We start from the raw sequence: 15017 nt of genomic DNA, 5'->3' as shown, positions 1-15017 counted from the left end.
GCGCAAGGCCTCTGTATGTTCCCTTACCTTGTCTCCGGCTGCTTCTAGCGAGGTGGCATCAAATGAAGTCGAGGGGTCACATGACGTTGCGTTGCCGACATCACATGATGTTGTGACATCAGAAACACCGTAGATAAGATGAGAGGGCGGGGGTGGGGGGGGAGAGCAGAGAAAAAAGTTTGCATATCCCTGATGTAGATGACCAAATATGGCCATATAGCCACTGCAGATGGCTGCGCAGCTTATGTGAAATGACTATCTGTATTCTCTCCCTGCAGATGTCCCAAAAGGATTAATATTGCGGGTCCCATTAAGAAGCATAGAACCCGGCAGAGCTAATCCTCCGGGGCAGTTTACAGTTCCGCAACTGCGCTGGAACAGTGAATATCGCGACACTGAGAACAGTCAGTCGTGTTACATCTGTATGCTCCGGATACCACACTGTAAGAGGAGATTTTGAGATTTGTCCCTCTAATAAGAATATTTGTGTAATGGAACTTCTTTAGCCTATTTGTTTATATTTGGTATAGGGTAGCAATTGTTGTATCTCAAGATCTCCATCTGCGCATACTGTGTTTGTTTATTATATGAAATTAAGATTGATGATTATAGGTGGATTTTGGTAATAAATTGTACCTACATTTTTAGGATTTTTTCTAGACCAGACGGTCTTGGTGCCTATTTTGCACTTTATTAGCATGCACTTTATCTTACTATAGATACTATACTGTATATGGGGTAGATTTATTCAGAGAGTCTGTCTTTTGGTGTTTTGAAGTTTGTATGTGATTTTCTACTATAGTTGCTCAGTGTTTGAATGTATTTATTTTTAATATTTATCTTAGAGCTGAAAGCTTTCGTTGAAGTTCTGTTTCTTGGTCTATATTCCCTATATTCCCTAGTCCTTTTTTTGAGCTCACTATATATTTGATGTGTCCACTTGAGCAGTGCTGTGTGAGATATATATATCGCACACGCACTAATGCAAAAACACCTCCAATACGGTGCAAAACATTTTAATCGCATGGAAAGAAATAGAGTATAAATCAAATGCCAACTCACAATAAAATACTTTTAAAAGCTCATGTCAAATCTACCGGTGGTCCTGACTCTATGTCCTCCGATAGTCCGTCTGTATTGTATTGTATTGTATGTCTTTATTTATATAGCGCCATAAATGTACATAGCGCTTCACAGTAGTAATACATATCATATAAATAACAAATAATATAAATAACAGATCAGGGGAATAAGTGCTTCAGACATACTGTAAAAGTAACATTAAGGAAGGAGTCCCTGCTCCGAGGAGCTTACAATCTAAAAGGTAGGTAGGGAGAACGTACAGAGACAGGGACAGGGTAGGAGGGAATACTAGTAAATGTGTCTGCAGGGGGCCAAGCTTTATGTGTCATGTGTCCATGATTATCCAGTGCTATTCATATGCTTCTTTAAGCAGATGTGTTTGAAGGTGAGTCTTAAAGGTGGATAGCGAGGGGGCTAGTCGGGTATTGAGGGGAAGGGCATTCCAGAGGTGAGGGGCAGAAAGTGAGAAAGGTTTAAGGTGGGAGAGAGCTTTAGATACAAAGGGGGTAGAAAGAAGACATCCTTGAGAAGAACGCAAGAGTCGGGATGGTGCATAGCGAGAAATTAGGGCTGAGATGTAAGGAGGGGCAGAAGAATGTAAAGCTTTAAAAGTGAGCAGGAGAATTGAGTGTGAGATACGTGATTTAATCGGAAGCCAGGAGAGGGATTTCAGGAGGGGAGATGCGGAGACAGATTTAGGAAAGAGTAGAGTGATTCTGGCAGCAGCGTTTAGGATAGATTGTAAGGGAGACAGGTGAGAGGCAGGAAGGCCGGACAGCAGGAGGTTGCAGTAATCGAGACGTGAGAGAATGAGGGCCTGAGTCAGAGTTTTAGCAGTTGAGTAACAGAGGAAAGGGCGTATCTTTGTGATATTGCGGAGGAAAAAGCGACAAGTTTTAGAAACGTTTTGAATATGAGAGGAGAATGAGAGTGAGGAATCAAGTGTAACCCCTAGGCAGCGTGCGTGGGCTACTGGGTGAATGATCGTATTTCCAATAGCAATGTGGAAGGAGGTAGTAAGGCCAGGTTTGGGAGGAAGTATAAGGAGCTCTGTTTTTGCCATGTTAAGTTTCAGTCGGCGGATGGCCATCCAGGATGATATTCCAGAGAGGCATTCAGAAACTTTGGTCTGTATAGCAGGTGTAAGATCAGGGGTTGAAAGGTAAATTTGCGTGTCGTCAGCATAGAGGTGATATTTAAACCCAAAAGATGTGATTAGGTCACCTAGAGAGATTGTGTAGAGAGAAAAGAGAAGGGGTCCCAGGACAGAGCCCTGGGGTACCCCACAGAGAGATCAATAGAGGAGGAGGAGGTGTTAGCAAAATAGACACTGAAGTTACGATGGGAGAGGTAAGAGGAGATCCAGGATAAAGCTTTGTTCCGAATACCAAGAGTATGGAGAATGTGAAGGAGAAGAGGGTGGTCCACGGTGTCGAATGCTGCAGAGAGGTCGAGTAATATGAGCAGAGTGTAATGACCTCTGTCTTTGGCAGCGTGGAGGTCATCAGTTATTTTAGTGAGGGCTGTTTCAGTAGAGTGAGCAGTGCGGAAGCCTGATTGTAGAGGGTCTAGGACAGAATAGGTGTTGAGAAAGTGTAGCAATCGAGAGAATACAAGACGTTCAAGGAGTTTGGAGGCAAAAGGCAGGAGGGAGACAGGTCGATAGTAAGGATAGGTAGGGTCAAGCTTGCTGTTTTTGAGTAATGGTATGACTGTTGCATGCTTGAAGGATGATGGAAAGGTACCAGAGTAGAGGGAAGAGTTAAAGATCTGTGTGAGCATAGGGATTATAGAAGGAGCAAGAGGTTTTAGGAGATGGGAGGGAATGGGATCAAGAGGGCAAGTGGTAGAGGGAGAAGAGGAGATCAGCAGTGACACATCCTCCTCCGAGATAGCGGAAAAAGAGTCAAGAAAGGCAGGAGGAGAGTTGGGAAGCATTGTGGGATGGGAGGAGGCAACAGATGGGATGTTCTGCCGTATGGGCTCCACCTTTTCCTTAAAAAAGTCAGCAAAGTCCTGAGGTGAGATGGAGGAAGAAGAGGAGGCAGCTGAGGGTGGTCTGAGTAGAGAGTCAAAGACAGAAAAGAGACGGCGTGGGTTAGACTTGTGTGTGTTGATTAGTGATGAAAAGTAGGTTTGTTTAGCTTGAGAGAGGGCAGAGTTGAAACAGGATAGCATAAATTTGTAGTGAATGAAGTCTGCGAGCGTATGAGATTTCCTCCAGAGGCGTTCAGAGGAACGAGTGGTTCGTCTGCTCTGGGGTTCCTATGTCTGTCTCCTCTTGTTGCTCCAGTCCTCTGTCCTTACACTTTCCTATTTCCTATACATCTTTGCCTTTGTTTTGTGTCCTGACTCTTTATGCCCATGCTTCTGTTCTGTATTGAGTCTGGTACTTAATAAAGGCCCTTGCCTATGATCTGGCCTGTCCCTGTTTGTTTCCTGCTCCCTAGTCTCAGTTCCTGCTCCCCTGCCCTGTCCCTGCCTTCCTGCTGCTGACCCCTGCCTGGACCCTGACGATCATTGCCTGCCACCTGCCACTGAACCCTGTCTGTGACCCTGACGATCCTGCTTGCCACCATCCACTGATCTCAGTCCATGACCCCAACAATCCTTGCCTTCCCTGCTGTTCTGGCCATCAAGGTCCTACCTGCTCTTGGAGTCTCCGTGACACAGGCTGAATGACCACAGAGAAGGGCTGTGCAGACCGACTGGTGTGGTATTCCGTTAACTGCACTGGATTGATGTGCTGCAGCCCGACCTGCACGCCGAGCTGTGAATCAGAGTCCAGGAACCCCTGGTTTCAGCCAGACAGAGATGCCGACCTGAGATCCGAAGTGAGACAACAGCGAGGTAAACCATCGGAGGAAAAAGAAGTTTGAGACACCAGATCGGTAGAGGAGGCATGAGCCTTTAAAAGTGTTTTATTGTGCGTTGGTATTTGGTAAACCCAAACGCTAGAGATGAAGAAAATCATGATTTAACACACACAAAACTTTATTTTTTTGGAAGAGCAGGATATAATCAGGGGCAAAATACTAAGATTATATGAGTTAAACTAATATAGATTTCTGGGGGGTTTCTATAACATGCTGTAACCTCTGATAAAGAGATCTTAGTCTTGGATGAAAATAGGTTTCTAGGGGGGTTAGTCATTAAACTCTGGTAGAGCCAATCACTGGACAGTATCACATTGAAACTAATGTATATCTCCCTATGTCCTCAGAAGCAAAGGTTCATGTTATCCAAATATTGCTAATTGCATGTAATGCCATTGCATTGTGGGTGGTCAATATTATTATACTGTATGTACAAAACAAAATTCAAAGTAGGATGGAGTAGATCATGTTCAGCATTAGCGACAGAGAAAATTGCTCTGCTATTAATGTTTAACTTCATAAAATCCCTTATTGGACCACATATTTTCTTGGGCCTTTTTCCACCATAACTCTTAATAGTATTATTTGCTTTACTTGCATATTAATTTATGGCACTGGTACAGTCTTTAAAATTGGAGCAGGTTTTATAGTTAATATGTGTAATAGGATCTATAATGATACTTCGTTGTTATATATAGTGCCTGACATATGGTCTTGTTACGGTAGCAACTACCAATCAGAGAAAGGTGCCACTACCGGTCGGATCGGGAGTCATCCATTATTCATACGTGTTTATTTATTGGAATTACGATGTACTTCAATTTTCATTACAAATACACACAAAATGTTGTTTCTTCCATAAAATGTTAAAGATCAGTATTTGTCATTTTAATAATAAACATCCTCATCTAAATAATTAATCAAAATGATGAGTCCACTTCCTTTTGCTGGAATATATATATATATATATATATATATATATATATATATACAGTATATATATATATATGAGAAGATGATTACTGGCACTCCTGTATAAGCACTGTAATGGTCTGGTGCTAATGGCGTAAAACAAATAAAGCATAGACAGCACTCAGTAATGTAACCTCTTTGCCATCTACACTGCTGGTAATGTATGATATATATATATATATATATGTATATATATCTATATATATGTCTTTGCTCGATTTAAACTGCAACACTGTTTGGGATCTTGTCTGGGGAAAAATAAAAATATGGCAACTTCTTGTTCTTGTCTCGATCTTGAATGAAACTACTGATGTCATCAAGGCACTTCCTGAATTTCACCATTGCCTCTTTTATTGGTTTCTCCACAAAATGTTCATCTGGGTAGTGCCCTAGAAATAACTAGACATATAGAATACAATTAAATGTAAGTACACAATAGGTAACAACCAATCTATGTAGCTATAGGAGGGCCCCAGTCATGTGGCGGGTTACGTTATAAGGACCCGCCGCAAAGCGAAAAAAAGAGTAAGGGGTCTTCACCCGAAACGTTGCCCCCCTAATTTCCCTTCCCCCAACCCACCCTCTCTCACATTGTGTGTATCTCTCCCTTCCGGGTTTTTCCCCACACCACTTATATTTAGGGTCCACTTTTGTGTTACCCGCTTGTGTGACATTACTCCAAGTATTTTGTTATCTTGTGCTTGCATTAAATTTGTCATTTTTTGGCATATTCCCTGTATGATACTTTTCTTAAGAGTCAGTGAGTGCTGGAACACTAGTTGGTGTTTTGTTATTGGTTTAGGGGGAATTTGGGTCCTCCTTGTTCCTTTTGCATCCTGCATATAGTCGTTTTATTACCTTTTTGTGAGTGTTGTCTATCGCTTTTGCTTAGGAAATTAAATATATATCTTTATTTGTGTGAAAATTATGGAAACGCTTTATTTTTCTAAATTTAAACTTTTCTGATACATTTACATGAGGGGTGTCGATGGCTATTTTTGAGGGGGGGGGGATATCTGGATGGCTGTTTTGATGAGGAGGGTCCCTCACCATCAATAGCCTCTTGTCTCTCCTTTAAGTCAAAGGGAGCATTGGATGGTCTAGGGTGGCAGGAGATCCAAGAACCAAATCCGATTGCAAACACGGCTTTGATTTGTTTCAGTCTCGGGTTCGGGCCCATAGATTCGGTCATAGTCTGGATTAAACTGAACCTTGGAAGCCCTGAACTATTGGATTTGGGGAATCTGGCACACTACCAGTTCAGGGGTTTCAGATTTCACAACTCCTAAATCACCCTATCGTTATATATATATAGTTCTGTAGCCTAGGACTTTCAAATCCTTTCCCTGTATAATGTGTCCTTACTTCATTATCCTGGAATTGGCTCAGCGCCCACACAGCTCCAAGATGCCAGCAAGATCGGCCTCTGTCCGGTAAGCTTTCAATAATGTACTGTATGGTAACTACCCCTTTTTCAGTGGGCGCAGGACAGCGCATGGTAGGAGGGGAATTAGGAATCCATGAACACCAGTCATACTGCAGAATACAAGACATAAAATTAAATAAATAAATACATGGAATATTAATGTATTTTATATCAATACATCCATTGTATCAAAGGATTCACACACACATTATTTTTGTGTTCCTTTTGGTTTTAAGCTGAAAGGTGCTATGCCACCTGATACCACCTGATAATGATGTTATTGACTTCACGTGTGCGGGGTGGAGGGGGAAAGAAATGTATGTATATCTTTATCTATATAGCGCCCACAGTGAACTCAGCACTTTACAAAAGAGACAATACAGTACAGGGAATTATAATAAGTGCAACAAAGTCAGACAATAAGAAAAGAAATCCCTGCCCCGGAGAATTTACAATCTAATTGGTATGTTAGGAAACTTACAGAGATAGCAAGTAAGGGAATAAGTGCAGTAGATGACAGTGCTTGCTACAATGGTTGGCAAGAGTGTCTGTGGGTGTGGGACAGTAGCCATGAGCCCAGGCTATTGGGATGCTTCATTTAAGAGGTGAGTTTTAAGGTTGGTCTTAAAGGTTGGAGGAGAGGGCACTTGTCATATACTGAGTTTGAGGGAGTTCCACAAGTAAGGTACGGTGAGAGAAAGTGGTTTAAGGTGAGAGAGAGAGCAGTAGAGGTGAAAGAGGTGGAGAGGAGACCGTTAGGGGTAGAGCGCAGGAGATGAATAGGGGCATAATGAGAGATCAAAACTGACACGTAGGAAGGAGCAGATGAGTGGAGAGCCTGAAAGGTAAGAAGGAGAACTTTGTAGGTGATTCAAAATTTGATGGGAAGCCACAAGTGGAATTTAAGGAGGAGATGAGCAGAGACTGTTTAGGGAGAGAGGAAATTTTTTCTAGCAGACGAATTTGGATAGATTGCAAAGGACACAGTTGTGAGGCAGGGAGGCATCTTAGCAGTATGTTACAATAATCCAGATGGGAGAGGATAAGGGCATGCATTAGAAATGTAGCAGTAGATTGACATATTACAGAGGAAGGAATGACACATTTAAGCCATGGCGTAAATGTGAATGGAGAAGGAAAGGGAAGAGTCAAATGTCACTCCTAGGCAACATGCTTTGGCGACAGGCTAGATGGTAGTACTATTTACTGTGATTGAAAAAGGGGATATTAATACCAAATTTAGGGGGAAATATGAGAAGCTCCGTTTTAGACATGTTAAATTTAAGGCGGTGGAGTGTCATCCATAAGGATATAGCCAGGAGGCAATACGAGACTTGGGACAGGATTGCAGGAACGAAGGTATAGGTGGATAGATATATCTGGGTATCATTTGCATAGAGATGATACCTAAGGCCGAAAGAGTTGATGAGGTCACCAAGTGTATAGAGAGAGAAATGTGACATGAGGTTTGGGCGTCATTTATCAAAGTCTTACGGAAACAAACCTGGCGCTAGACAGGTGCAAAAATACTAAATACTGCACCAGATTTATCAAAGAGAAAAATCTCATAGGTTAGAATGGGAACGTTTTTTTCCTTGATATATTTGGAGCATAATTTCCCTTCCAGCTTTGCCACTGGTTGACAGGATAGTAAGTCAAGAATTACTAAACCAGGGCAAACCTTTAAAAAAAAAAAAAAAAAAAAAAAAAAAAAAAAGAGTTAAGAAAATAAGAAATTGGTGAGTTTCTTTAATTATATCATTAGTAAATGGGGAAATGGAAATTCTTTCTCCTTATACTGAATATTAACAACATTTGACAATAGTAATAACATACCTGCCCAAAATTCACAGCTGCATGTTGTCCAGATGCAGTGAAAATCACCAAGGTCAGATATTCAACTAATTTCTCTTTGGTCTTGAGACATTTGGGAAATCCTAGAACCATAGAAGGAAACTCATTGTGCAGTATATTATGAACATGTATGTAATCTCAGTAGTAGAGATGCGTGAACCTGCTGAAATTTGCTTTAGTGTAATTTTCAATCAAAGTTTTCAAAATTTAAAAAAAAATATGTGAAAATTTTTATTAAACTATTGGTACAGTACCAAAATTCTTTAAAAAAAATAAATTGTTATTTCGCCTTTTTGAAATTGGCAAAATAGCTAACCCCACCGCTGCCCAATTTAAAAAAAAATGTTGATCGAAATTTAAAAGGGAAAGTAATGAAAATGCAATATCCATTGGCTTCTTGGGGTTAATTGACTATGCCACAAACTTTTGTATGAAAGCAAATTTCTTCACCGACTTGGAATTGGTGATATTCACCATGTTCGTCAGAGTGTGAAACTTTCGCTTGTCTCTGCTCTACTCAAGTAGTATAGTAGCATTTAAATACTGGCCTCAGCCCGATCTTACAATCATGTTGTGTATAGTGTACTTTGTTTAACTTGATTTAAAGCTGCAGACCAAGCAATATCCTACATGTGTTTTTTTTTTTTTTTAAATAAATCAGTTCTGTATTATGAGAAAATACATGTAGCATTTTTTTTAAACAATTCTGAATTACATTTTTAATGTATTATAATGTAACAAGCATTTTTTTGTTTCTATAGCAACCATTTATAAAGTCACATCCCCTTCCTCTTCTGAAATGGGCTCTGGCACACCCCTTTTTGAGCCATGCCCTCTCTCAAGCAGTGCACCAATTATATCTAGTGACTGCCTGGTCACATGATCTTCCCCACAGAACTTTGCATCTCTGGTCATCTTCTGCTGCACTGACAGCCATTTAGTTAACCCCGAGCCGAATCTTCGCTGATGGATTGACAACGTAGCTAATTACTTATCATTGTGTGGATTGTATTGATGCACATATTAAAGGGGAGAAAAACCCAGCAGCTAGGACTGCAGCTTTAACGTTAAATTTAGCTTAATTACTCATACTGTATGTTATGATACTGTGGGTGACTGTACAAGTACTACAATTTTTTATTTACAAACCCAGAGTACCAATACTTGTTCTTTGCAAGCTTACAGATTCACTTTTTTTTTTACTAAAAAAAAAAACCAGGGATTTATTTTAAACAGGGCTTGTTGTCCTCCAGTTTTTTACCTCCAATCTTTCAAAACAATAGGGTATCTTCGTCTATAAAATCGAAAGTAATTTCTACCTAATGCTTCATTGTCCAGAAGTCCATAGACGAAAACATCTTTCACAAAGCCTTGCAGTTCATCGTCCTCGCACACGGTCTCATCACTGTCATAGTATATGTTCGTCACGTCGGTGACAAAGCTATAAAAACAAAGGTGTGATACTTGTGTTGTATCAGTTTGGTCAGCTCCAGCATGAAAAACATGTAGTGTTTTTTTATTTTTAACCATAAATAGGACAATATTATTTAGTACTACAAGTATTAGGTGCTACTGGGAAGAGGTGCCAAGGAACAGTCTTCTGCCAAAAGGCACCTAAACTCATGATAAAACGGTTTGTGAGTCTTAATTTTTCTAAAGAATCTGATTACATTGATGAGTTGTTTATTGATTTTGGGGCTAGTATATTGGACTACTCTGTTTCATTTTAACATTACTGACAGTATGTTTGTGCCGGATATCATATTACATAGTAGATGAGGTTGAAAAAAAGGCATATGTGTATCGCGTTCCACCTATGCTAACTTTAGACGACAGATACTTATCCTATATTTGTATTTACAGTATATTGATCCAGAGGAAGGCAAAAAAACACCATGGAACTATCATCTAATGATGTCTCACATGGGGGGAAAATAAATTCCTTCCTTACTCCAAATAATGGCAATCAGATTTCTGCCTGGATCAACATCCATCCCATATTTACTTATTTGGTATATCCCTGTATAACTTTCTAAAAAAAAAAAAACCCCACGTTTTTTTAAAGATACAGTATCTATTGTATCTGGCATCACAATCTCCATAGGTAATAAATTCCACATTTTAACTGCCCTTACTGTAAAGAACCCTTTCTTTTGTTGCTGGTGAAATCTCCTTTCCTCCAACCTTAATGTCTTTTGTATGGAGTGCTGCCCAAAACTGTACTCCATGTTCGTGGTGTTACTAATGCAATCTATAATATGCAACATCATTTTATAACTAGCGTAAATTGTAACTGTAATTTAATGTATAATCTTATTGCTATATATACTGTATTGTAACAGCGGTTTGATTTGTTCACACTAATACAATAGTTTTCATATTCACGTGTATTGGCGTTTCTATGTCACACATCTCCAAAAAGAACGTGAAATACAGAGTTGTGTTTCTTACATCTCTAATTCAGTACATCCTAAAATATATTTAAACAAAGTAATTGAATAGAAGGTCAGTGCTCCAGAAAACTTGCATTGCAACCAGTACGCTATATGAATTCCTCTTACTGTGTTACTGCTTCCCACACTTTCATTCCGTCATCTCTGAAGAAATAATATGGAATCTCCTCCTTGTTTTCCATTCCTCTCATTTTTATGGCTTCCGGGAAGAGGAGAGACTGGTAGGTAAACTCCTTCATGGCTCTTACCAGCAGCTGGACATGTCCGCCTCCCCCTGTTGCATTTGCCTAGAAAGTGATCAACAAACTGCATTAAAATAAACTTCCATAGAAGGAACCAGCCAAGCATGAGGTCTATTCATTAAGGTCTCCAAGCAGACAAAATTGAGCAAAACACGTCCAGATTTATTAAAGTATATCAATCCCATTGAAAGCCAAGGCATTTTTTTAGATGATAAATCTGCCTCAATTTGGCAGCCGGCAGATATTCTTACGGTCAGTATAAGAAGTAGAGCCACGTGTAGGAATGTAGATTCATCCTACAATAAAATCTAACCGGAAGCAATAGGGTTTTTTTTCTTTCATAATTCTGGAGTAATTAATTTGTTCCACAATTGCAAGCAACTTTTTTGGCTCAAAATTGGCATACCGCGATGTCATTTTAAATAGCACTTGTGTGTGCTTATGTAGCAGCCTTACTTTTCTTCATCTGCGTCATATTTTTTTCTCCTGGCCCAGACGTGCACATATTAATAGTATGTACTAAAATAAAATGTTTCTGTGTCCCAAAAGGGAGTGTTTGTCAAAAATGTTTAAAAGAGATGGCTGCTTTAATAAGTTTAGAAATGTCTTCAAATCGGGCACATTACCATTACTTTTTAACTCTTTGCTGGCAGCGGGACAGTGCATTGCAGGCCAGTTTGACTACTGAATATAAGAGAGCTCACAGTCACTGTACATGCTTCAGCTATAAACACTGCTATATATACAATGGAATGTTGTTGTCTCTTTTGCTGCATGCACATTTGTGGTGGTTCCATACATACAGTAGGTAAGGCATCAAACCTTGTCAAAGAGGCCACATTCACATATGAGCTGTTCTCGCGCTTTTGTGTTGATTGCTATGGTGAATCGCACATGTGGCACCAGGAGCTGGAAGAAATAGCAAAATAAAGGATATGTTGCAATCACTGCGTTTGTCATTGGGTAGTTTCATTATTCAACAGTAGACCGTCTCATCTTGATTATTCTTGTTACAATGCCATTTAAAATAATGTTAGAGCTTGGGGTTAAAGAATCAAAGGGTCTATGCATCAACGTTAAGAAAAGTGTGTTTTGATGCCCTGCTCCGTGTTTTGGAGCAGAGCTGCGGCATTTGTAAGAACGGTTTCTTACATCTGATGCAGAATTTTAGACATACGCCACTTCAGATATGGAGGATTTTGATTTGGCAAATAAAAAGGCCAAGAGATGCAGAATGTGACACATCTCATTATATTCTGTGCACCATGTAACTCCTCACGGACTCCTGCTACAGGCATCCCCCCAAGGAGCAAGCTGGGGCAGACGGGGAAATATTGGAGCAACATGCTTTGGCACATAGGTGCAGAATGAAAATGCCACAGTTTTGCTTGATACGTAGACACCCAAGAGTTTGTAAATTATTAGATATATAACTGGTCACTCACAGTAAGCTTGAAGAGCCTTTATGTTTGCTTTATGGTTTAACAATCATTGTATGGTTTAGTGAGGAGCTCTAAATGTTTTTTGTTTGTTTTTTTAATGATCGATAATCTTATATATGAGTTTACAGAACTGTAAAACTTTTTTCCTTAGATGTGTAGGAGAACAAAATACATTGTACAACTGATTTTGTCCTCATTTGTTTTTGTGAGTCTTTTTGTTTAACTTATCTCAACCAGGGGAGTCCCCACCGGTTCCCGAGCTACAGGCACAACATGGCTGTGAGGTGAGGCTTGCTCAAGTTGCCAATAATAAGCAACAACATCATCGCGAGATGACTTTGCGACTTTAGATTGGTGACCCAGTTGCCATATTAATAGTTTTTGCGTGTCAAACATGGGCACAAAAAAAATACAAATATCAGCTCGGCAGGACCTCTCAACTCAGATAAGTACAACAAAAATGAAGAAAAATGGTTTGTTGCTTCAATATATTAGTTATGCTTTATGTTGTGTAGTACTTTAAAAGCTCTCAAAATCATGTCTTGAGAATATATTCTGGGAGACCAAATAAAAAAGTACTAACTTATCTTTGCAGCTGGAATAACACAGCCACCACAAACTAATGCAATACACGGATGAATTTGAAAAAGCAGAACTGACCATTTACCAAAGAAACCCAAACAAGGAAACAGATTTAAACAGAAGTCTTGCTAACATGCTCCTTGACGTTCTGTCTAGAAAGAGAGAAACATTGAGACATACATTTTATCTTCAATTACATATTGAGGCAACAAAATGATGTGCCCAAAATCACGTACGGTTTTTAGGAGCAAGTTCTAGAGATGGGGGAAATTGTCTATGGAATGTGATCACTTTTAATCCACTCAGCGGATAGTGCGTGTGCATCTCCTACTTTATTAGTGTCTCTCTCAAGTTGTATATATGTCCCCTGAAACATCCCTCCCAATAACATAGGGAGAGACCTCTGGTGTAACTGGGACACCTGAGGTACCTGGGATATAGGCTAATGAAATAAGCAAAGTATTTAAATGATTCACATCCCATAATTCCTAAAAAGGATTTCCATAAGAACTATATTGACATGTTTAAGGCCGTGAGTAAACAGGAAACCGCGTGCAGTTCCGTGGGTGTTGCGGCGCCGTGCGCCTGATAAACAACTTTAAAAAAACCCAATAGCAGCACACATCTGCTGCGGCGTAGAGTTGGAGGGTGGCTGGCTCCTGGCACGATCTGCAGATTTGTTCTTGGCTGGCGACGGCCACGTCACGTGAGCGGTTCACCCTCATTGGCTGGAACCGCTCACGGCCACGCCTCCGTCACACCTCCTTGCCTGCTCTCCACTGGCTCCCTGGTATAATCACTATGTTGCTCGGCGGCAGGACTGGGTGACGTCACAGAATAGCGCTGCCGCCTCGCAGAATATGCTATAATTGAGCCCTAAGGCACCGTGTGAGGAACAGGCACAACAGGATTAGAACCCACAACCTTTGCTATTCGAGGCAGCAGCTCTAGCAGAGTGAGCGAAACCAGCTGATTGGTAGCACCACTGTCACAGCATACTTTCGCGCTGGTCATTACTATAGAAATCCTTTTAGTAAGTGTGGGATGGGATTTATCATTAGCACTTTGAATCTCTGTTAAACTCAGGGTAAATGCCCATCATTTGCTCTGTTTTATCGGAGCTCTGTGGATCTGTTCCTTCGGTTCTCTCACTAGAAAGATGTCAGCCATGTCAGCAGTCCCACAAAACACTGTTCTGTACATGTATACGTGGTTCACAAGGGAAAAAATGAAGTAGTAGGATATAGTGAGAAAAACTAAGGGGCAGATCCACAGAGCTCGGTTAAATCAGGGTAATTAACACGACGTTGCCTAAATACTGTAGGTAATGGATGTTCACTTCCCTGAGTTTAAAGGACATTCACAAAGTAAATTATAAATCCCATCCCACACTTCCTAAAAGGATTTCCATTGCAGTTAGCAGCTCAAAGGTATGCTGTGACAGTGGTGCTACCTATCAGCTGGTTAAGGCCTAGTCCCCAGTGGCCACTGCGGCGCGCGCTATGGTGTGCGTGCCACACAAAAAACACAGCCCTCTATGAGGCAAGCCCCAGTCGGCATGTGCGTGCGCGCACAAGCCACGATGTGTGACCGCCTTGGCCAAAAGACAAGATTTTTGTCTCTTGGCACGGTGGCCGAGCGATGGCCACGTCACGGCGGCTGTTTAGTCTATGAGGGAGAACCAGCTGCGTAATGTCATGGCGCCGCACCCCTGCCATGCCCCCCATAGGATCCCCTGCTCCGCTCTCCAAGCGCAGCCGCAGACCACAGGTCGCGGCTGAAACAGGTGCACATGCCGCCAGATGCTCCGGCGCACGTGCAGTCGTGACAACTTCAGCCATAGCCTACTTTCACACTGCTAGAGCCGCTGCCTTGATCCTGTTGGGCCTGACACCAATACCCAGCTCCTTACCAAGTGCCTTAGACTTGTCAAGAGTGGGATGTTAGTCATTTAAATACACCTTGCATATCTCCCAGGTACCTCAGGTGTACTCCTTTTTGAGAAGAGGTGTCTCTTCCTATGTTATTTGGAGGGAGCTTGAGGGGAGATATATCTAGATAGATATCTAGATAAAATGAGAGACGCT

General features: G+C 40.9%; 1 protein-coding gene across 1 annotated transcript in view; it reads right to left on the bottom strand.

Annotated features, from left to right (window-relative positions):
- Positions 1-3971: 3971 nt before the first annotated feature.
- ALOX5 (arachidonate 5-lipoxygenase) overlaps positions 3972-15017 on the bottom strand; it is a 51418-nt gene continuing 40372 nt past the window's right edge. The window contains exons 9-14 of the mRNA XM_075611017.1: positions 11729-11815; positions 10773-10951; positions 9531-9652; positions 8194-8294; positions 6297-6467; positions 3972-5330 (exon numbers count right to left, since the gene is read on the bottom strand). Coding sequence (XP_075467132.1) covers positions 5151-5330; positions 6297-6467; positions 8194-8294; positions 9531-9652; positions 10773-10951; positions 11729-11815 — 840 coding nt within the window. The 3' untranslated portion in view covers positions 3972-5150. The remainder of the gene's footprint in view (positions 5331-6296; positions 6468-8193; positions 8295-9530; positions 9653-10772; positions 10952-11728; positions 11816-15017) is intronic.

Source organism: Ascaphus truei, chromosome 8 (genome assembly GCF_040206685.1).
Source record: "Ascaphus truei isolate aAscTru1 chromosome 8, aAscTru1.hap1, whole genome shotgun sequence".
NCBI lineage: Eukaryota > Metazoa > Chordata > Amphibia > Anura > Ascaphidae > Ascaphus > Ascaphus truei.
Note: the sequence above shows the minus strand (reverse complement) of the source record. Positions and strands in the feature narration are given on the sequence as shown.